The sequence below is a fragment of the Coptis chinensis genome, chromosome 2 (genome assembly GCF_015680905.1).
Source record: "Coptis chinensis isolate HL-2020 chromosome 2, ASM1568090v1, whole genome shotgun sequence".
Lineage (NCBI taxonomy): Eukaryota > Viridiplantae > Streptophyta > Magnoliopsida > Ranunculales > Ranunculaceae > Coptis > Coptis chinensis.
Window position 1 is genome coordinate 84764555 of NC_141457.1, and position 24937 is coordinate 84789491.

Consider the following 24937-nt stretch of genomic DNA (forward strand, 5'->3'; position numbering starts at 1 on the left):
CGTCAGGGGTAGGCGTCTCGGCAGCTTCAGGATGCACGGTTGGTGATACCAAGGGCGGTGTATCGCCAATGAGGAGTGGTATTTGGGAGAAGTCGGCCTACTGCCAGTGTTGCCGATCAAAGCCGCTTTGTTGTAATTCCCGTGCAATCTTCTTCGCAGCGAGGCTCCGGAATCGATCCATAGCCTCTTTGACGGCCTTATCTACAGCAGCTTGAGTGGCAAGTCTCTCCGTCTCTTTGAGGCTTTCCATTTTAGAATTGACCCCCGCTACGTAGTCGCGGTGCTTGTCTTCAGCCACCTGGAGCTCCTTGTGACTCTTGACTGCCTTGATCCGCAACTCGTCCCTTTCCTTCTCCAGCGTGGCATACTTTGCTTTCCAGCCATCAGGGCCATGTATCTCTCGCTTAGCAGATCTCAAGTTCTCCACGGTCTTTGTAAAGGTCGCAGCAAAGACATAGCCGATATCTAGACTTCACCGCGAGACATATTGGGTTAATGGGTAGCACAAAGGATAATGAGCAATAGAGACAATAACACATACCTTTTCCCATCCAGTGTAAATGGATGCCCTATGGGAAGCAACGGTACCAGAATCTCCATAAGCTTGATCCCGAGGGAGATGAGAGCTAAAAAATAAGGAGGCGGCAACAGCTGGATTTTCCAAAGCTGAGTCTCGCGTCGTGACATCGCGGTCCCTAGCCTTAAACTTGGGATGCCAGACCTCGACAGGGCCGGATGTTAAAGGACCAGCTGAAGAAGACTCATGCAGGGCGGCGAAGATATAGCAGACCGCGGAGGTTCATTGCGGCCAATGGTAGGTGGAGGAGCAGTGGAAGAAATTTTAGCCCTTTTGGTGGGAGGTCTCTTGTTCGTCACATCGACAGGTGCATCTCCATCAGAGTCGCTGTCCCAAAGCTTGTACTTGTTCACGTCCATTTTGGTAGCGAAAGAGGGGGCGGAAGTATGGACAAAATCGTCCTCCCACTTAGCCACACGGGAGTACGAAGGATGGATGTTCTCTGCGGTAGTGGTCTTAGTTTTAGCAGCAGCGGCACGTTGGGCAACTGCTCGTGAATGAGAGATTTTGGTGGTATAGTTGAAAGACTTGTAGGTCGGGCGCTTTCTTTTTTGAGGTGGGGATGGTTTGGGCTTTCTTTGGGGGGGGGACGAGGCGATAGAGGGGCCTTGGTATTTGCCAATGTCTTTTAAAGAAGGGTCAAGTAAGAGAGGAGTGGCTTTTTCCGGATCAATGCCGAGGACTTCGCACTGGGCACTCCCTAGTTCGCGGAGGGATTGGAAAATTTCTGAGTAAACACCGTTGTATATCTAGGATCGCGAATCGGGTCTCCAACCTACATCACCAAGAATAAAGACAAGTTAACGAAAAGTGAGATATAAATACCGCAACTCAAAACGGCTTACTTACAACTTGTTAGGAAATGGAGATGCCTCAGAGAAACTTCCGGAGGGAGGTCCGCGGATAAAAAACTACCGGACATATACAACGGGTACTGGTGCCACACCTTGTCAGAAGTGGTGATGTGAAGAAGGAAAGACTTCTTTTGTGGACGAGTGCAGAAGGATTGATATCCCACACTCCCCAGTTTAGTGTTTTTTTTTATATATAGAAGTGGGCAAGGATATCGCGGAGTTGGATTTTGGGGGAGTGAGTTACATTGTAGTGATTGGCGGCATACATAACACGCTAGAAGTTACTTATGCCTTAGCACGGAGGAATGTTGAAATGATTACAGACCTCGACGTCAAGAAGAGTCAAGGGGAAACGCAAACCAGCCGCTATCTGTCCTACAGTAGCGACGAGATAACCGGGGTGCGGTGGTACCAAGTGAGGAAAGTGGGTGACGCCGGACACGTGTTCAAGAATAATGTCACTAGGTATGCCATAAGCGGCTTTAACGGCATCTAGATTAGGTCTGCGGTAGTAAGATGGCGGTAGAGGCAGAGAAGGTTTCCTACCAAAAGTAGATGGAACAGCGGTGGGATCGGTAGAATCAGAAGCCGGGGACTCAGATTGGTCCATGGAGTGCTAGCTAGATCTAGGGGTAGAGGATCCAGATTTACCGGATTTGGTGGCGGAGGATTGGGTGGAGGAGATAGCCTCACATTCCGATGAAGACATAATGGAAACAGTACTAAGAGGGTAGTTTACAAACAGATAGATGCGCAATCTTAGAAAAGAAGAAACTGATGGAAGCAAACCTTCCAAAAATAGTGAATACACAAATAATGAGAGGAAAAGAAAACAGTTTAAGGGGGAAGACAAACCTGTAACGAGAGAAGGCCAAAGCAATGGAGGGCGTAGAACCAAATTGTGCTGGAGAGCTATCGAAGAAAATGATGAGGGGCGATGAGGGAAGAGTTTGAAGAAAGGGAATTTGAAGAGATGCTGAGGGTTTACTGTTTTTGTGGGTTTTGAGGGTTTTGAGAGAAGAGAGATAATTGAGCGGGATTTGAAGGGGCAGGGGCATAAGGGTACTAACCAACAAAGAACCAAGGAAATGGGGACACGTATAGTCTCGATTTTCGAAGGGGCAAGAAACGAGGCGCGTGCGCCGTATTTCCAGGTGGTAGTACAGAGGAAGCACGTGGAGCACGTGCTGGGAGAAAGAAGATAGGGGGACAGAGTGAGAGGGTCAGGAAAGAGAAGTATTCCAAGAAGGTGTATGAAATGAGACCGGGCAGTTCTCAGCCCCATTGTCGTTCGCGGACCATCAATACGACCGAGAGAGGGCATCTGTATAGGACGTATACATGACGTAGGAGGTTAGTGGTAACAATGGGACCGGATGCGGTATAGCTAGGGGAGACAGGTTGCACAGGATCAGATCCGCGGTATCCCAACCGTTCTGGAACTGTTGCGAGACGTGGAGAGATGGAGAGCGGAACCTTAACTGCAAGGTAACTGCCACGATACGTGGAAGGAGGAGAGACCATGGACGAGGGAGGGGGATAAAAAGAGAGGAGAGAGAAGAAAGAAGGAAAGAGGAGGAAAAGAAAAGGAAGATCCAGAGAGAAAAGAAGGAGAAAGAAAAAGACTAGAGAGAGACCTGTGAGATTGTAGGTTGTGATACTAGTTTATACAGTGACTACTCCGTTATCTCTACAGATTCTCTCTTTTCTCCCTTAGTCTATTGTTGGAAGGAAAATCTATCACCAACGACACAAGTTTTATTGAATATTTCATTTTTTGAAAAAAGTTTAGCATTTCAATTTTTATTGATTGATTTTACTGGATTTTAGATCTATTCTATTTCTCCTTTCCACATTCTATTGTTTGAATTGGTTTCATTTGGAAATTATATTTTCCTTTGTGTTTTTTTCGACTGTCTTTCCTTTATTGCATTTATAGTTCGACTTCTTGCATTGGCTTCACAAATCATATGTTCTCGAGGATCTTTGTAGTATATATGGATAAATACGCCCAATACTTGGTATGCAGATTCTTTTATCTTTCATGGATAAATATGTTCTTTAATTTGATTAGAATCATTTTTATTGTTCAAGACATCCAATAGTAGTCGTGATTAAACTTTCAGGATTATTGTGGGCATGAATGATTATTAAATAGTATGGCTCAATGGCATATGCTATTTCTGTTTAGTGTTTCTGTTGCTTCTTTCATTATTGTTATATCATTGGGTAGGTTTCAAAGTTAAGCCACGGTTTCAATTTTGTTCAAGTTTCCATTGAACCTTATTTCAAAAGGGTTCTCTAGCTTATTAAAACGTTATTTGCGTCTCATGGATGGTTGTAAATATGCCGCAAGTACCAATGAAACAGAGTGTAGTTTTACTGAAGGGATTCAACATTTCTAATCTGAATTCTTCCGTGGTTCCCTTCTGAAAAATCTCTATAGAAGAATCTTCTTAGAAATGATGTGACCATAGCATCCCAAGTAGGAATGGTTTTATGGTGTAAGCCATTCAGGTAAGAGTAGCACCTGTCAATGATAATGGAAATTGACGAAGGCAAAAAGCCTCACTTCTGGCTCTATCCCCACATCGATGAAGGAAGAGTACCCAATGTTTCTCTTGCTCCACTCAACTTGAACAATAAGCGGCGTTGGTAGAAGTTGTAATTTGTGATTTACGTGGGCGTGAAAGACATTGTAGGAGAGCTTAATTGGAGTTCTATCATTCTGTTCAAGTTGCTTTGTTACACCATCTACTAATTTGCATTTTATATATACTTTTTACTGTTTTGACACTAATAACTATCGTTGATTAGATTACGATGTTTCGCTATGAACGAAGTTATGGAAGAGCAAAAAGATGTAGTAAATCATTACAAAATAGGTCTGCCATTTATTTCAAATTTTAATTACACTATTTATAATTGATTTTCATTCACTAGGTTTCTTGATCTTGATTCATTGGATAATTTTCGTGTAGCATTCATGGTGAGTCGGAGCTGTTGAAGTTGATGAAGAAGGAATAGTCATAATTGCAGAATCAACTACTGTTCTAGGACCGGCAGTGCTTTCTCCGACTGTGTGAGGTTAGTTACACCAATTATTTTTCTATAGCAGTATGCCATGAAGCTTTACGCAACTTTACTAACTTCATACTAAAGTTAGTTAATTGTTTTGTTCCCTCTTTCCAAACATCATTTCTTTTGTTCCTAGGTCTCAGAATTTTTTTTTATCTTATCTTATATATAATGTGGATATTGGCTTTTCCAATTAGTTCCCGTATTCCCGATTTTAGGACAACCACTTTCTTTTTGCTCTTCACTGAAAGGGTAAATCGGTAATTTAAAGCATTCCCATCGAGTATAAAACTCAACGTCCTCACAAAACAGAGACACCGTTTTGCGTTTTCCTAATTAAAAAAAAAGTAAACCGTTCGTTCGTCTTCTCCGTTCCTAATATTCCCAATTAAAACTTCGAAAGTTCAAATCAAACACTTTGCAACCAATGAACATAAATCTAATCCCTGTTTTCGATTTTCAGAATCAAAGGTAATACTTTCTTTCATTTTCGTTTTCTAATATTCTTTAATCCTATGATATAAGTCTGCAATTCTCCAACAGTTATGTCTTCTTGCCTTTGATATGGTTGGAACAATTGCTCCGGAGATTGTTTTCGTTCTTTTCGTTTAAAATTCAAAGGTACGTCTTCTATCCCCTTTTGATTTTTTGGTGATCTCAAGTTTTAGTCCCATGATATAATTGCGTCCAATTGGTTGACTTAGAGGAGATGCTTGATAGTGAGATGCTTATTAGAATAAGCACTTTCTGCCGTCACAACTTTACTGTCAAACTTGACCCAAGTTATTCAAGCATCTTCAATTCATTTCCTATTGTTTTTTTGGTTCTATATATGTTCTTTTTCACCCATTTTTTTTTGTTTTAAGTACTCATACCTTTTTGCTTTCTAATCGAAGAGGGAGTCATACAAAGCCATGGTTTGAAGGAACAAAGTATAATGAACATTCTAACACTTTGGTGTTATTATGTTAATCTGCTTCAAACAAAGACAAAAGGCTTCTCTGTAGGGTCTGATTGTCTTTTAATGCGCTATAAAGGATTCTATATGTGTTTGGCATGGGTTTCCTTAAGGGTAACTCGAATCAGATCGATCAATGCATTATATTTTAGCCTTCTTCATATGTGTTGGTTGATTTAGTCAATATTTTTTTTATGGAAATAATTGTTGGCTTACTGTAACTGTACCTGATTCCAATGTCCGTCTCATGCAGGTAGCCTCACATTTCGAGACAACAGACTTTCAACTGCCACATTTGGGTACATATCTTTCTCTTTCTCTTATATATTTATCGACTAATATCTTGGGCTCATCTATACCTGAAACTATAAAAAAAAAATAGTAATAAATCGTTCATATACCCGATGTTAATCTATCAACTTTCATCTTCATTGATCAGTTTCTTCGTTTTTGGTTTGGTGCTTGATTTAATGTATCTACTACTCCCTATTCCACAGGATCCCGTTAGTGATGGCAAACAAAGTTCAAGATGTCACAAAAAAGGAATATGAGATTAGCTTTGTCACTTTCAGGATTGCTATCTAAGGCTAGGGCTGCAACTTCTGCATGTAGGACTTATGCAAAGTTCAAGGTACTTATCTTGGATTCTTGGCAATTTTGTCGTATTTTATTTTGTACAACTTAGATACTCATGGTTGAAAGTTTCGTGCATGATGACCTAGAATGCATACTCTGTTGTAGGCATTAACAATTCTATTTATTGACTACATTTGCAATGTTTGCAAAACCAAAAAGGTACAAAATTCTGGATTAGAACTTCTGTTCGGAGGACTGTCTCATTGTTTTAGATTAGGAAGTCCCTCAACCAAATACTGCCATCTTAGTGAAAATATTAATTAAAACTTTGTATCCATTGCCATAGATTTTGACTACCATCGTGATCTAAATTTATACTAAGCCGCTATCTAGATGTTTAAATGAGAAATCCCATTTATACTTGGTGGGCTAGTTACTTGATGCTACTTTGTCCTCTGTCTAGGGTTTATAGGCTAGGTAAGAGAATGCATATATATTTTTAGCCACATTCATTCTCACATTTCAGTGTTGAGTGTTTGTGCCCATGAGTCTGTAGTCACGCACACATTTTCCTTTACCAATACTTAATTGGTAGGAGATATGCATTAGATTCTGATAAGTTTTTTAGCAGCGTGAAGTGTTTCCTTATCAAGATTCTACAACAAGTCACATGCTCTTTGCCCCTGCGCAGCTTTAGTGCATTATAGTGCATTAGACTACCAGTGACAAGCCTATACGGTTCAATCCCTCAATCAGGCATAGCTGTTTTTATTTAGAGCATATGTATGACTGGAATGTGGACTTTAATTATATGGTGCAAGTTGAGATTAATTAGGCTATACCAAAGTCCTCGGAACGCTTAGTCCATGTTTGATTAGTTGCTGCACATTTTATGTATCAAGTAGTTATACTTGAAACTCTGTAGGCATTTTGTTGATTGTTGAATTTGCCGAGATCTCCCATGTACCATGAGATTTATTAAGTCTCCTCCCTGAATATGGATCATTTTGGATCATTTTGTATATCCTTTTATGTCAATTACTATATCTATGAGTTAATACTTTTCCTTGAATTGTAGACATTAAATTTATATCTTAAATAGTATACTGATATTTTATTTGTTTACCGGCCTATTTAAGTGTTAATTAATCAAGTTCAACTCCATTTTCTATTCCACATTATACAAAACCACCCTCTTTATTATTCACTTTCTGTGGTGGTCATTGCAGTAGTTGAGGTATTATATCATACTCAGAGTCACAATCAGACCATGGTGTGCGCGCTCTTAAACCATCTTTACAAGATGTAAAAAAGAAGAAGAAGGTTATGGTGCTCGGTAATGGATGGGCAGGGGCATTACTCTCCTGAAAGATCTGGATATTTCCTCCTATGATGTTCAGGTGGTGTCACCCCGTAATTATCGCAGCATTGTGGAGCCAGTACGGAAAATTATAAAGAAGGTATTGCAAGACTCATGGGTGGTTTTATTGTTATGGCTAGCCGTGGTTTTGTAAGAAGGGTGCCTGGTATATGAATTTGTTTGCTTTTTTTCGATTCTGTAGAAACATCTGCTGCTCTGAAAAATGTGGAATTCAATGGATATGTTGAGAAGTCCGCAAAGAGAAAAGGACGTATCAGTACAGACTATAGAGGTATCATACATCGTCCATGGGGGAAATGGGCAATAGAGATCAGGGACCCAGGAAGGGTGCAGTGTCAGGGTGTGGCTTGGAACCTTCAACACTGCTGAAGAAGCTGCAAGAGCTTATGATGCTGAGGCACACAGGATCCGTGGAAACAAAGCTAAGGTTAATTTCCCTCGAGAGAATTCCCCCACTGCTCAAACTCGCGCTGTGAAAGCAAATCCACAGAAAGCACTGCCTATTGGCAGCCACACCTTGCAGAGGCCAGTGTTTAATTAGGATTTTATTTTAATGAACTACACGAGTGATGACCTCTTGGGTAGTTGGGTTTGTGCATTTTGCACTTGCAAAATAATGCTCTAAAGCTGTTCTGATGGTTTTTACCACTAACTTTTCCATTAAGCAGTCCTATTGATGAAGGTTTTTCTCCTTTTCATTTTTTTTGGACTGCCTTCAGTGTAAATCGTTTCCTCATTTCTCCCATACTGAGCTTTTTCTAAATCTTGCAAGTAATGTCATTGGGCTTCAGCATGTCTTCTTTACAAAGTTGGATTTAAGCAGTGACTAAGCTCTTTATTCCTCTGTAGATAAGAATATAAGCCGGACATAAATCCATTCAGTATTTTAAGTATTTTACATCTCGGACAAACGAGGAACAAAAAGTCACCGATAATATCGGAACCCAACAATTTTCCACCCCTACGTACCATCTTCAATACTGAAAAAATTCAAAAGAACACGGAAAGATGCTGCTAAATTGGTTGTTCAAACCAAAGATATGCCGAAAGGTGAGTGAACAAGATTTGGAGGTCGTTTAGGATTTCAAATGTTTGCAAAAATAGCAATTGGACTTTACCTCCACTTATATGTTTTGTTAAACATTATTTCAATCAACTCGTTTCATTTATACATGCAGTAGAAGTGAAGAATTTAGAAAATGAAGTTTAATTGGTGGTGAGCAATCGTGATGTTGCAGCGTTGCTGGTCCCGTTTTAGATGGTGTCTTTGATTCTGTCTTTATTTACTTTCTGACGTGTGTAGCCTTTTTAGTTGCGTGTGAAATCTTCTCTTTTTCTTTACTCTGTTACGTGTCTTGCCTTTATTTTTTTTAAGTAAAAAGAGATACTGCTTCAAATGGTCTCAAGTGACATGCTGTGAAGTGGGTAAGCAACTAAGCAAGTCTGCAAGTGATATGTTTTGGCGTTTTGCTACTCATTCTATATTTCGAAGTATAAGTAATTAAATATGTATATAATATTATTAAACCGATTAAATCCCCGATTAGTGCCCGATTAGTCGCATATGGTTCTTATACGGATTACTTCTAAAAACCGATTTTAACTGCTTACATCTCAAGACACTAAAGTAAATGATGAGTCTATTATTACAGGCGTGTAAACGGTAAACTGATTACTAACTAATGCTAGATTGTTCTTGACTTATCCGAGAGTTATGTTTAGTCACATACTCACATATACTTGGCCTTGCTATTAAAGGCACCTTAAACCTCCTTAATGCTTGCTCAATAGCAAAGTTCGTGAAACGGGTTGTTTTTACCTCATCCATTAGTACAATGACATCTCAAGATATCGCCGAGAATATCATATCCGTAGTAGATGAATCATGCGAAACTCCGATCAAATGTGTCTGTAACAGGAAGGCAAGCGGTTGGGTAATGTGCTACTCCTTTTGCTGGTCCAAATCATTAACACTAAAAATTTGATCTGATAAATTATACCCGCTTTTACAGCTCCACCAAACAAAACATCAAAAACTCTATATACTACAAGGAACAAACTATTAATAATTTGTCCTAGCAAATTAAATGTATTTTCTTTTTGCATCTTCACCATCTCTAATCACAATTTTTTTTTCTCCCAAACTCTCTCTAGCATCTTGCAGAGTTTCTGCTGGTTAAGTAAGATTCGTTTGGCATTCTTAATCATAAAACCAATGGACTCGATTGATCATTTCAAATACAATAAGGTAAAAGTGGTGCTTATGATTCATCATATACATCTTTTACAATGTACATCGGAAAAAAAAAAGTTTATTACAAACAAACAAACTATTAACGTTTTTTCAGGACATTAATTCACTAGAATCTAATGAATTTGTTCAGTTCAATGCACAACTTCAAGAACCAAGTTATAATAGCAACAACATCAAGGTCAATTCGAGTCATTTATTCTCATTTTTTTCCTTAGTTTATATATGATTTTTTTTAATTAAATAGTTCCTTGCACAAGTACTAAAAACTTACTAATAGAAAATAGACAGCTAGATATCTTTTCAAATATTTTTGTTCAGCACGTGAAAAGGCAAACATGCGGATGACTAAAGATGAAGCTACTGTTGAGAAAAACAATTAGCATCTCCAAATTCAAATCCAAAACAATAATGCTGTCAAATTATTGTACTTACAATTATCTTATTATTTTGTCATATTAAATTCTATATAAATAAATCAACTATATGACTTACACGTGCAACGCACGTGGCCATTTACTAGTTTATATAAAATAAAAATATATATGTTAGGTTTTCCATGTCTATGAGCACCATTAGGTCCACTAGCTTGTGATTTTTGTTATTTATATGACATACAATTGAGAGGGCTATTAATGTTTCATGTTTATGGTTGACGTAATCTAGCTTACTTTTATCCAATATTTATTTTATTTTTATTGATTTTGTTTTATAGTTTTTATTTTCATATATTGGCTAAATGGAATGATAACTTTTTTGGTATATAGATTATGATGTAAATCGATTGTTCCACTAATTGTCATGTCTATGCATTCTATTGCCTACATCTCATGATTTGGACTAATTTCAACTATACGAAGCCATTCATGATCAAGGTTTTATTGCAAAATTTGAACTGTTGCACAATCTATTTTGATTTGCAATTTCATAATGTTTTGGGTTCACAAGTTTAATTTGCAGTTACATACTAATTCTATTAACTCCAACAGTTAGGATTCCACCTCAAGCAGAGAGAGAGAGAGAGAGAGAGAGAGAGAGAGAGAGAGTACCCCATCATCCCTAGCAAGAACATATCTCCTCCAATATCGATGCCTCCGCCATACCATCTCTTCCATATCATCCAATAGTACATCGTTTGTCTCCGGTACAAAGAGGCAGACGAACATAATCATTACAAGGAAATATGCTACAAAAACTACAAACACCCATTCCTTTAGAACACACATCATGAGGTATAAAAATTGAGTAAGAAATACACTTGTTGCAGCACCCGCATTCATATGTATTATAAGCCATGTCCATCTCCACGAGATAACATTAATTGCTAGTGGTAGAGGTTCATGCAGGAGGTATTATTTTTCTTAACATAATTTTATTTTTATATTTCGTACAAAATGGTCTGGATCGATCACGATGAGAATCATACTCAGGGTTTCAAAACAAAATTTAACATCACCAACATTATAACATATATGTATTGAATAAAAAAGTTGAATCAAACATCCAATTTATTAGTTGGAAATAGCTAGAAAAACAAACTAAAAGCAAAAATACAAAACATCGTGCATGATAAAATTAAATTATTTTACATTGCAGCTATACTCATGAATACAATGTCGTCATTTATGACATTGTTAGGGCACCCGAAAAAGACACATTTTTATCTTTTATTTCTATAAAAGAAATAAAAAAATATATGTTAGGTTTTTCATATTTATGATAGGTCCACTAGCTTGTGATTTTTGTTATTTATGTGAGATACGATTGAGAGGGCTATTATTACTTTTTTTTTGCATCATGTTTCATGTTTATGGTTGTCGTAATCTTGCTTATTTTTATCAAATATTTATTTTATTTTTATTGATTTTGTTTTATAATTTTTATTTTCATATTTTGGTTAAACATAATGATAACTTTTTTGGTATATAGATTATGATGTTAATCGATTGTTCCACTGATTGTCATGTATATGCATTCTAGTGACTACATCTCATGATTTGGACTAATTTCATGTCTAACAAAGACGTGTCTCTAGATGAAATGTTAATAATGCTATTATAGATAACATTAATTGCTAGTGGTAGAGGTTCACGAATGAGGTATTATTTTTCTTAACATATATGATGTCATTTTTATCTTTCATACAAAATGATCTGGATCGATCACGATAAGAATGATACTCAGGGTTTCCCAACAAAATTGAAGAAGTTGGATAATATAATAGAATCAAGTTAGAGAAAAAGAATACGTAATCCATGAATCTGTGCCAGTAATGATGTCGTCTCCAAACCCTCTCTTGCATCTCACCCAGAGGTACATCTTTAATGTAGGTACAAGATAATAAATGAAAAAAACCATTAGAATGTCAAATCTAATATAGAAGGAAAATAATAGAGCCTTGAAAACACATAATAGCTTTGGAATGAATACAACCACAATAAAGCTATCTAAAAGCTACATTCCAATTCGAAGACAACATTGATGCAGTGAAAAAAATATCTTCTTAGAACGTCGAACTTAGCCATTCAAGTGTCCTGAAGGATGTGTAGGAGATAGAAGGCATGGATATGGCAACTAGAGGAATAAGGGTTTGAGCAAGAAGAGAAGGATAATCAAGAGTCGACATATTAAACATTATCAAAGGGAGAACCTGAATACCTAATAAATAGAATCAACCCATTTAACCAATAAAGGAAAAGTAAATCTAGAAAACTTAATATAAGAAATCAATAATTTTCACATTAGATGAAATTAAACTACTTTACTTGAGCGAGCCAGAGTAATAGATATGAATTGAAGCACCAAATAATGAACCACACCCTTCTTATATTGGATAAAAAAAAATACAAACTCACCAAGCTAAACAAGCTCACCAATGTGAAGAGACAAAATACCCAGTACGTCTTATTGGGGAGCCCCAATTGTGTAACAAATGAAGGCATAGAAAACGCGATCACCTGAGACCCCAACAATACACCAGAAGACTAAGATATTGTAGAAATAATGATTGTTGGTACGTGTCTTTGTTAAAAAAATAGCCCAAAAAGCATGCTGATCGAATTGGATGACATTTTGGGATCTCAACAACTAAATATGAAGACAAACAAAGAAGTGTAGAAACAACAACAACTAGAGCAGCCTCCAATCTCCATCCCCAAGTGTGTCTAGATGACATTGCATAGTTCAATATGCTACTAGATAGGGTTCTAATAATAACTGAATAGTTGAATGCAATCTCAATTGTTCTTCTATGATGAATTGGAAATGTCGTACAAATAAACTTGCAGTATCTATAAATATTGAGACAAGTTAAAAAAGCATATAAGTTTAAAACTAACAAGATGGAAGATGGGGTACACATCTTTTTCATATGAATCATTTTTTGGAGTGTTATGTAGTACGTAAATACATAAATGCATACGAGACAAAACATGCAAATAAGATATAAATAACAAATCAATTAACTTGAGACCCTACCAACGCAATGGAAATGTTGGATGCTCGAGGAATGTAGAATGTTGGTAAGAAAATCTCAAAAACAAAATCTTAATTTACTGAAGGCCAAGATTCACATTTAAATATTATAAGAATGCTAGTATATTTTTTTTTAGCCAAACACATCATTTAGATTTATATATCTTTACCATAATATTTTCTGCATTACAATGTATTAAACGCAATACAAAACAAATAAGATATAACAAACACATCATGTGTCACAAATGCTAATCATTCATAAATATATATAAAAAAAAATGTTGTACTATGTTCATATTCTTTTGCAAACTTACTAATAAAAATAACAAAAATAACAGTCTTTCAACTAAAGTTATTGTGTTTTATGTACAAATATTGCATGTGTATATAACAAATCAATTATGTGTCTCAATATAACTTGAGACCTTGCCAACGCAATGAAAATGTGGGATGCTCGAGGAATGTAGAATGTTGGTAAGAAAATCTAAAAAAAAAAAAAAATCTTAATTTACTGAAGGCCAATATTCACATTTAAATATTACAATAAGACTAGTATAATTTTTTTTAGCCAAACACATCATTTAGATTCAGATATCTTTACTATGATATTTTTTGCATTACAATGTATTAAACGCAATACAAGACAAATAAGATATAAAAAACACATCATGTGTCACAAATACTAATCATTCATAAATATATATAAAATAAATTAAAAAAATGTTGTACTATGTTCATATTCTTTTGCAAACTTACTAATAAAAATAACAAAATTAAAATAACAGTCTTGTAACTAAAGTTATTGTGTTTTACGTACAAATGTTGAAGGTGTATTGACGATGTAGAGATTACTTTAAAAACGGGAAATGCAAACAGGTCTGTCAGAAACAGTCGCATTTCTTGATAATGTTAATTACAAACTTGGGAACGCAGATGATTTTTTATAACAACTGATTCTTTATAACGCCTCATATCTCGTGAAAGAATGCTTGGAAGAGTACACATTTTGGAGAGAGAGGCTGAAGTTGTAGAGGAAAGTGTTTTAGTGATGCATCATGAAGTTGCTGAGGAAAGACATATTATGAAGGTGCTATTTTAGTTTGGCCCAATGTCCCACTTACTCCATATCTCCAACAACAAAAAAATTAATTATCCACATATTTCGCTCAAGTAAGACCATTAGAATCAATTGATAAAATGTAAGAAGATGTGCAGTCTAATCTCACTACCTTTACCTTGAGGGAGAACACATCAACAACTTAGATTTTACAACCCAGTTTCGTTGTGATCCAAGCCCAAGCCCCAAGACCACGCCCAAGCCCAAATAGTCATCCTTTGAACTTTTGAAGGCAGTTTTTTATGTGGAGGCGTGGAGCAAAAACCCGATTTGAATGGGCTCGGTCAAAGACTGACCAAATCCAGAAAGGCACAAGCGCGCAAATAACGAACAACGACCTTTTTTAGTACTTTCGCAAAATAAGTCGAAGTTGAGAGAAATTGAGGTGACGATGAGTCATGGTGGAATTTATCATCAGATAGAAGTATAGAACTAGTAGAAACGGTGCGTCAGTGCCTGGAGTGGTTGATGTGGCTTGGAAGAGCAACAGTCAAAATGTCGAGCATGCAGCATCTAAACTCCTGATGATGTAGCCTTCCACCAATTCTTGTTTGTCTTTAATATTTTTCATTATTTAGTGTTTGTTGCATTTTATTTTTCCGAACAGTTTCTCTACTTATATAAGTAATGGGATACTTATATAAAAGAGACACTACTTGTTAGTTGCAAATATGTAAAAGAGACACTACTTGTTTTGATATTGTAAAAAATGTTTTTGAGATTCCAAAGAAATTGGAATCCTAAACCGTGCTTTCTAATCGCGTTTTATGCTAAGGCAGAACCGCAGAAGGATGATTCCTTGCTCTCTTTTAAAATGAAGAGATCAACAATCCCCATTACATAAGCTTATGAATGACATATCAAGGCAAACTAATCCAAGGCTAACTACTTGTTTAAGTTTTTTTTTTTTGGGTTAACTAGTATTACCTCCCTACTAGATGAGCCAATTAGGATTGCCCCAACTAGATGGTGAAATTAGGGTCTCCCCCCTAAGTACACACAAAAAAAAAGTCAACTTGGGTTGACTGTATTTTTTTGGTTGACTGTGTTTTTTTTTGTGTGTACTTGGGGGGGAGACCCTAATTTCTCCATCTAATTGGGGGAAATCCTAATTGGCTCATCAAGTAGGGGGTAATACTAGTTAACCCTTTTTTTTTTTGCTCTATTTAACTTTGGAGATAGGAAGAAGCTAGTCAGTGTGGCAGAAGAAGTAGAAACATGAGGAACGACATAACTGTATTGGTGGTGTTGATGTTCTTGCTCTCAACTCATATTGAGAACATTGAACCCGTAGCCACCGACTGTCATGACATGTGTTTAATTGGTTGTGTTCAAAATGACTATTAATGTCCTTAATCTCTTTATGTTTCGTGTTTCAAAAATGCACAATTGGTGTTGGTTATAAGTCGTACTGCCTTATGGATCCATAATTTATGTTATTTATAAATTCATTTTTCAAAGCATACAACAACTCAAAACATGTCTAAGAAGACAATGAAAAGAATTACAGAGCAACACCATGAACTATGACAATAACTTGACGAAAATTCCAAATCATTATCAACAAGCAATTCAAACCACACAGAATAAAAAATATACAGTAAGCACCCACATTAGTTATGATGGCACATGAAACCATATGCAGATCTAACTAATAAGCATCACAGATTAACGGTAAGTATGGATAGGTTTCTCTATTGATCAATGCTATTTATTCATAATTTTGAAGTTGAAAAACAGAGAGGCTTCATTTCACATTTATCTGATTCCCTGCATCATCACACAACCAATTAAATAATGGCCAAAATTAATCAATGTTCAAATTGTACCCCACAAAAACAGTAGTGCTTAGTCTTCACTGATCATGCATACTCCTTAACTTTCTAGTGCATACACCTTTGATAGAAAGAGTGTGAGCATCCAACACAAATATTTTGGTGTCTAATGTACAATAGAAATTTTGAGATGAATTGGTGTTCCTAGCTTGGACGTTCCACAATGTAAATACATGGTACTATTGAATTAATAACCTTTTGAATAACATTATCTCAAAGTCATGCAAAATATTAAAAATTGAGTCCATTCCTTGTGTGAGATAACCTGCCAAAACACTTATTTTAAGTTTCTGATAAGTTCAATCATACACTAATTTAGAGGCTCCATTCTAGATTGTAAAGTTGATTGATACAAAAATAATAATAATAATAATAATAATAATAATAATAATAATAAATACTCCAGCTAGCTTTCTCAAGGAATATGGTGGACTGTAGTCGCCAATCGGTATAAGTCGATGGGGTAGCATAAGTGAATTGCTAAGAAGAAGGCAATAAAGTGACAATCAAACTAAGAATTAAAGACTTTGCATAAGAATTGGATGAAAACACCTTCTATTGCCATTAGAAAATATTTTTTATATGTAAATTATTTACATGAACGTAAAGAGGTACATCTAAGATGATGATCTAAGATGCAATGTGTTATGATAACTATTATGAGCAGATTTGGTATAGGCAGAGTTTTAGAAGCTTAGGTAGGCTTTGGCGCAACCTAACTGCCTAGAGTAGCCTTAAGAAAGACGAAAAAACTCTAGCAGATTACAAATTTTATTGTTGGGCCAACTTGCGCCTAGAAAGTTGTGAAGGTATGAAAACATTGGTGGGATTGACTCCAAGAGTTAACTGTGGAGGTGTCACAACAATCTCTTGAGCTAATTGGACTTGGTGGTTCTCATGCAATTGTTTGTTTATAACCTGTACATCACAAAATTAACGTACGATAGAAAACAAACATTATATATATATAACAATATATTACATATATACCTTATCAATAATTTGGTCGGAATAACTGTAATAGTTGACTGTGGAGGTGTGAATACTACCACATGAGCTGATTGGACTTGATGTGAAGGTATTTTTGAGGTTGACGAATTAGCACTTATGCACTCTCTCTATCTTCTTGTGTGTTGAGCCAACTTGCGCTTAGAAGGAGTAACACTAAGTAGAGTTGACCATAGAGATATCTCGACAACCTCATGAGCTGATTGGACTTGATGGTTTTCATGTAACTGTTTGTTCATAACCTTTATTTTTTAATTGGTGAAAGGTTAAATACATAAAAAAAAAAAAATTAACAATATTAACGTAAGCATAAAACAAACATTGTATAGATTGTGGAGTTTTACAATTCATGTAAGAAAAAAAAAATTAAAAAAAAAAAAAAAACTTGAAAAAAACCTTGAAAAAATAAAAGAAAAAAACGGTTGAAAAAATACCTCAACAAATGCAGCACGTTCACTGGTAGAAGTAGTTTTGTGTCTTATCCATGCTGAGGAGAAAATGGAAAACAATAAAAAATTTATGAGAACATGGCAGACTACAAAATATTGATAATCAATGACTTGTTGAGCAAAAAAGAAAATAAATATGACTGCAAAGAGTTAAAGGAGACACTTTCAGTAGAAGATAACTGAATGTTAAAAATCAATGAATAGCTTAAACCAAGAAATATTAGTTTTCTACTCATCCTAATGAAGGCTAGAAGTAAACTTTGTGACAAAAGATGATGTTTCTACATGATAACCATTTATAGAATGAAACATAGTGCACAATCATCTAAATTTGCTTGGGTTGATGTCTAAGTATGGACACAATGGACACAATATATGCTCTGAAGAGCCTCCAGGAATATTATCATATAGGTTTTTTCTGTTAATGACTTGATGTAAAAATAATCACTCTCAATAGGTTTGTTAGGAACAGAGAACTACATAACAGAACAATAACCAAAAATTTGAACAACAAAACAATTCTTCCTAATAGAACTTTGTTCTTATGAAGTGTGAACAAAGGTTCAAAAATTACATAATTGCACATTTTATGGAAAATATGAAACTGAATAGAAATACACTCATTGTCAACCTTCACTCCTATGTTTACGGAATGCAAAGAATCCATGGGAATCATCATTCATACCATGCTAAGATAAACTTAAGTAATAGGGACCATGTGAGGTGCGTGGATACAGTTCATATAATAACGCCGGAATCAATTACAAATCACAGTCCAACTTATTCTAGAATTACGTGCGGCTGCCTACATTATCAGCAAAGCAACCATTCAAAGAAAAAGTAACTAAATACCTAGTTCGAGAAGTTAAGTAATGTGAAAGTAGAACAAAATATCAATTTTTAACTAAAAGCAATTTTTTCATATGAAATCAGTAGAACAAAATATAATATAATTATTTCGTTGAGGGAAGGAAGTCCTCGCTTAAACTTAGAGATGAGAGAATGTATCGAGATAGAGAGAAAAACATTTAACGTATAGGCAATATGCAGAGAAGATTGAGTGTTAAAGGTATACACATTAATAAAAATTAGTAGAGAATACAATTTAATATGTGAAATCACGTCACTACACCTGTTGAAGAAGCTTGGAGCGGTGGAGAGAACTTGGAGCAATGGAGAAGAATCACCTTTGTTGAGTTTCTGGTGGTGGAGAGTTTTTGGTGGTGGAGTCTCCTGTACGTTTGTTTCAAACGAAGGGTGAGTACGTTTTCCAAACGAAGGTTTTTTTTTTTTTTTTTTTTTTTTTTTTTAGAGTCTTTGTTTCCTAATTAAAATCAACTTGGTCTTTGTTTACTAATTAAAATCAACTTACTATTAACTCTTAATTGTACTATTAATCATCAAATGTACTAATTATATAAACTTTTAGCCGTCGGATGTAGGCTTCACACAAAGCGCTTAAAAACCAAGTTGTTTTATTATGTAGACTAGAATTTAACCCATGGCTACGTCACTCAAGTCATTATGGGTGTAAAAATTACATCTAGTATTCGTGGAGGCGATAAAAAATTACATATGTTTCCAAATAATCGTACAAAATTGATCTAACTTGAATGACATTTTTACAATACGAATGTATAGTAATGTTCTCAGCTTGGCCAGAGGCATCGTAATGTTCCCAACACTTCTCATGCCACTCATCACCCATTCTATTCTTCCCCCACTTGTCTGCAGTTTTCTCCATATATAGTAGGCCACATTTCCAGTTGCTTTGCATGAGTTTGGCCTCTGTTCAAACTAAAACGACAATATGAAGAAGTTTATTGAAGAGTTTGGCCTCAAAGAAAAGGATGTCACTGAAAACCTTGAACAAAGAATGAATGTAAATAGTTATGCTTGTCGTAGTATGTTAATTACATTCAAAGTCGCTAATGATGTGGCATAATAAGATAATTCCACCGTAAGAAAAATATTAATAACTTTAGAAGTAATTTTGTATAAACTTTAAATTTTGTATAAAAAGAAATTGAGAAATAAACATTAAAGCTCAAAAGTTACGAAATATACCTTCTCTCAAACTAAAGTAGGAATTCAAGATACACGATATTAGTTGTGTGGTTTGAAGAATCAGGAGGGAGGATGACACTGATTCGTTTTGAAGAAGTGCATCTTGATAACGCCACATATAATTGACCATGGCTAAACACCGGGTTTCGCAAATCAATACCAATGTACTTAATAGACTGCCCTTGTGATTTGTTTATCGTCATTGCAAACGACAATCGAATCGGAAACTGTCGTCTGGTCATTTGAAATGGTATTTAATAGGTCGAAGGCGTTAATGATATTCTCGGGATAAAGCGTACGTTCCCTACTTTTTCTCCAGTTAAGATTAGAACTTGCACCACGTATGGCTTTGTGCACACAATCATCAGGCGGGTGCCGTTACAAAGTCCATCTGTTGGCGCTATATTTCTCAGCAACATTACTGGCATCCCTTCTTGAGCGTAAGCTTGAATGGAGGCAATCCATAAGGATCAAGTGAGTTCAAGTACTCTGTCGGATAGCTATTTGCGTTACCACTATCAACAACACTAGCAGCACCTAACTTGTCAGCACCTAAGCAAACAATTTCTTCCCCAGGAAACGTATCTAGTGCAGTATCATTTGTAGTGCTAACATCATCGTTGTGTGCTGAAAGGATAGTCCGCTTGGTCAAATAATTTGGGTCAGCTTCATACTGCTCACTTAGATCGGGATATACATTATTTAGCAAGTCATGAAGATTGCTACAATTTTGAATCTCCGGCGGCAATTGAACACTTTCTTCTGGTTTCATTCCAACATGAAAATTTCAAATGAGAGCATATGAGATGAGTGATTGTGTATAATTTAAAATGGTTTGCAAAAAGAATTATTTTTTTCAAGAAACTAAGTAATACCTCCATCAAGAAATTGGAGAACAACACGTTCTCTGGCAAGTCACTGTCTAATCTCATATTTTGCACCAAAGATAAAATATTGACGTGTTTCCAGAGCAAAGACCTTTTCAATGATGCACCTACAATATCCTCACGTTCACCTTGTGGTAAAACTGGTAGAATTTGTCGGAAGTCACCGCCTAGAACAACAGTGATTCCACCAAATGGTCTTTAATTGTTAGAAACATCTCGGAGTGAACGATCGACTGCTTCAATACAAAATCTATGCTGCATCGAGACTTCATCCCAAATTATCAATTTTGTTTCTTTAAACAGACTTGCTTTGAGTGAATCCTTTTTGAAGCCGCACATAGAGTTCTCCAACATATCAAAAGGAATAGAAAAAGTTGAATGAGCTGTTCTACCACCATCTAATAAAAGCGACGCAATACCAGATGAGGCAACTGCAATCACAATATGTCCTAGATGACGACATTTAGCTGCAATCGTATTATACACAAATGTCTTTCCTATACCTGCAGCTCCATTTAAGAAGAAAATTCCCCCTGCATTTTGTATGACTGAATCAACCATGGTATCAAACGCATGGCGTTGCTCATTGTTAAGACGATCAATGTTACGGTTGATTTGTTCATCTTGTAAATCAAACTAGAGTTGGTGTTGCTCCCAAATTAGTCTATTTCCAATACCTTTGTTCCATTTTTTGAGTGGTCGGGGCATCGGGGGAAAGTCTTCTAGAGTTTTGTTTTTAGATTCCATGAGGAACTGCTCCAATAGATGCAACCCGTAATCTGTCACCTGTAGGAAATTTGTGTATTAATAATATAATATAGGCTACATGAAGGAGGCATTAATATAATATTTGTCACCTGCTCTTTTGATAGATTGGGAATGTTGAAGATAGTTCGTAATTTGTGCGCTAGGTCGTCGCATATACTTATTGAGAATCTATCCCACAACAGATGTGGTTGCACTGGATTGCATTCCAACATAATAATGTCGAACAATCTCCTTAGCTGATATCTAGTATTCATTATCGCCACTTCTTCTAAACAATGTATCCACTCTCCATCATCCACGTGCAACACATGCAGCCTTGAATGTTGGATGAGGAATACCTTCAAATTTGCGAAAATCCTCAAATGATGTTGGGCCCTTTACGATGGTCGATAGTAGACGCAAGTAAAACCTCTCTCCCTCGTTGGGCTTGGCAAAATACATCCTGCCAATAGCATAACCACTACTTCTTTTAGTCCATACCTTATCGGTTTTGTGAAAAACAAAATGCTCGGGAAATTCTTGGTAAGTATAGGCCCGAGCATCTGGATTTGAAGCACAACAGTCGAAGAATGCAGTGAGACTCGACTTTTGTTGTTTCGCCTTCTCAAGAATATTCTCCATCGGTTCCTTAGGTTTGAACACAACATGATGCATACTTGGCAACAAATCATAACTTAATAGTATGGCATTCCAATATAACTTAATAGTATATTGATGAAATTTGTTTAATTAGGTGTTAAATACCTGGCAAGTGAAGAGATAACCTTACAACAGTTGGAAACTCTTCATGTAAGGAAAACCCAAATAGCCGCCAAGCTGCTTCTGGTTGTCCAATATATTTGGCATCAATATACTGTTTAATCTCATTTCTGCCGTCCAACACCATTGTTGTTCTGTCATTACCCTAGTAGATGTACTTGTGGATATACTTAACACATTGCAATCCCGCACACACTTCGACATTAATGTGACAATTAAACATCCTCACCAACTGTGGATTATATGGGACAACGTTCCTATTATCAACCTCTTTGTCTTTCAGCATATAGACACATCCCGTGTTGCGACGCATATAAAGTGGATAGCCGTCTTTTTGTATGGTTGTCGCGTCTGTAAACTCATGTCAAAAATGTTTTGTGCACTTGCCATTTTCCATACACAGTGAGTTCATATTTTTAACACCACACGGTCCATGGATCATACAACTTTTTATTGTATCAAAGAGCAAGGGATCCTTATTTGGGTCGGGAAATTCTGCAAATATAATTCGATCAATTTGGGTTGCGGTACAAATTTTATCTTCATGCTTGAGGAAAAAGAGTGCATGCATGTGCGGGAGGCCACGCTTATGAAATTCAATGGTGTACACATGAGCTACTTCATAGCCAAACACATTTTTCTTCTTGATAAATTTCATTAAAGCTCTTCTCTTCAGTTCGAAAACACGACCAAGAACATCAGGTCGATCTAACGCATTTTGGTTCTCTAAAAAGGCTTCTTGCACTTCTGGCCAGTGAGAATTAGCCGTCATCGTAAGGAATATATCTAGATGCTTATTGTAATGTGTTATAGCCATCGAGTCTTGAAAGATCTCATACATGTACCTTGGACTTCCAATGAACGATGATGGCAAAATAAACCACTGACCAACCTGATTAGGATCCGTATCCTCAGCTAAATTTGTCAAACTCATGTACACTTCAGCACGAAGATCCTTTTGGTGGGTATAATGATAGTATAGCCGATTTTGCTTAGTAGAAGCCCAAGCATCACACAGAAGCTCCTAAAATAATTTTTCACCACGGAGTATTGCTGAATATTCAGTATGACGCTCAAACAAACGATATGCATAAAACGCCATCTGAGTCAATCTCCTCGAATCGTCATCATTGACATCATAAAGTTTCATTTCAGTTGACCATCTAAGCTCACCCCGAGGGAAAAACAAAGGATAATGCAGGGGTAGATAAGCGGGATTACATTCATCAATCCACTTCAGTGCATTCCACTTCAGTGCATTGCCTGATCTATAATGAAGAATGATATCTCTTGTGCTTCTGATTTCAGTTCCATCCCCAGGTATAACAACTGTAATTTCATTTGCTGAAGGGAGATTGTATCGCCGTCGGTCAGTAGATGTATTATAATGGAGATAAGCTGCCACGTCATTTTCCTTAGCTGCACGAGAACTCAATATATCATATGCCTGACAAAAAATTTCAGCAAATCTATTACAATCCGACAGTGTACTCTGAATGACATCTAAAACATCACGTCTCAATTCTGGATTTCGGCGATGACGCAAATCAAGGGCACTAGCCAGGTCATAAACGCAAATCAAGGGCACTGGCCGGGTCATAAATATAGAGTTGAGCATAAGTCGGATCTTTCTCAGGTTCTGGTAGTAACGATCCAATTTGATTGCGTAACTCACCATGAACAGTGAATGGAATAGGATCGCTACCGCTGAATATTCGGTCATCCGGTTGACAACCGAGACTAGTAAATGCATTAGCCAAGTTATACTGATGAAGATGTTGTCTAAAAGACTTGGTTTTGGCGTCACTACCATCATATATATCTTGAATCGCAAGAGGCAATGGACTAAGTAGAGGAACACTGACTTTTTCTTGTTTGCAACACGTCCCGAAAAGAGGTCTACTAAGCGATGAATTTGCAAGCCTTTCATCCATCCAGTGCAGTGCTTTACAGAAGGGACAGGCCACATCCATCTTTCCAAGATAATGTCGGGCGTGAATATGCATATCAGTAGAAGATTCCTCTAGATGAATCGTAACATTGCTAAAAATTGTTAAGTCGGGAAAGAAATAAAAAGTATGTCAGAGATAATATTTTGATCGAGAAAAAAAAACAAACCAAAAAAAAATAGACAAATAAATGAACTTACGTGTGGGACACCGCTGGAATATTCTGAAAGTTTGATGCTAAGTTTCTCCTAGTCCGATTCTTTTTAATAGTAGTCAAATCATCATTGTCTCTTTGCTTTCTTTTGCTCCTCACCTTAAAACTTGTTGCTAAGGGGAATTCTCTTGATTCAGAAACACTAATAGGAAGTGGAGTAGTTACATTTAATGCCACATTTTGAGCTCATTGTCTTTCTCTTCTTGTCCATTGTGCCAACGTTCAATCGAAAAGCGCTTTTTGAGTGTGTTTCCTCAAGCTTGAGGCTAACGAATTAGCACTTTTGCGTTCTCTATCTCTTCGTGTACGTTGGGCTAACTTGGGGTTAGAAAGCTGGGAAGGTATGAAAGCACTGGTTGGACTGAATTTAAGAGTTAACTGTGGAGGTGTGACGACAACCTCTTGAGCTGATTGGACTTGATGGTTCTCTTGCAACTGTTTGTTGACAACCTGTATTTTGTATTTGATAAAATAATAAAGACATCACAAATGAACGTAACAAATATTGCATATATTGTGAAAATATAATACATACCTTAGCATTGGTCGGACTAACAGTAATAGTTGACTGTGGAGGTGTCACCACCTCCCCATGAGCTTATTGGACTTGATGTGAATATTTTTCTAAGGTTGACATATTAGCATTTATGCGCTCTCTCTCTCTTTTCTTGTGTGTTGGGCCAACTTGCACCTAGAAAGTTACGAAGGTATGAAAACATTGGTGGGACTGAC

The 24937-nt window shown here is 36.5% G+C and overlaps 2 protein-coding genes and 2 long non-coding RNA genes across 4 annotated transcripts; 2 read left to right on the top strand and 2 right to left on the bottom strand.

The window, feature by feature from the left end:
- The first annotated feature begins 4848 nt into the window (after nucleotides 1-4848).
- Nucleotides 4849-5767, top strand: LOC147518450 (uncharacterized). The gene is made up of 3 exons (XR_015214063.1): nucleotides 4849-4980; nucleotides 5053-5130; nucleotides 5721-5767. It is a non-coding gene; the product is annotated as an uncharacterized LOC147518450 (long non-coding RNA).
- Nucleotides 5768-7076: 1309 nt separating this feature from the next.
- LOC147518451 (uncharacterized) lies at nucleotides 7077-8214 on the top strand. The gene is made up of 2 exons (XR_015214064.1): nucleotides 7077-7503; nucleotides 7606-8214. It is a non-coding gene; the product is annotated as an uncharacterized LOC147518451 (long non-coding RNA).
- An 11832-nt stretch (nucleotides 8215-20046) lies between these two features.
- Nucleotides 20047-21076, bottom strand: LOC147518452 (uncharacterized). Its single transcript, XM_086593921.1, has 2 exons — nucleotides 20821-21076; nucleotides 20047-20390 (listed from the first exon to the last, which is right to left on the bottom strand). The coding sequence occupies exons 1-2, from the start codon at nucleotides 21074-21076 to the stop codon at nucleotides 20047-20049; spliced, it is 600 nt and encodes a 199-aa protein (XP_086450047.1).
- A 498-nt stretch (nucleotides 21077-21574) lies between these two features.
- LOC147518453 (uncharacterized) lies at nucleotides 21575-22976 on the bottom strand. Its single transcript, XM_086593922.1, has 4 exons — nucleotides 22487-22976; nucleotides 22272-22393; nucleotides 22048-22187; nucleotides 21575-21956 (listed from the first exon to the last, which is right to left on the bottom strand). Exons 1-4 carry the CDS (start codon nucleotides 22974-22976, stop codon nucleotides 21575-21577), a joined length of 1134 nt encoding a protein of 377 aa, XP_086450048.1.
- Between the last annotated feature and the right edge of the window lie 1961 nt (nucleotides 22977-24937).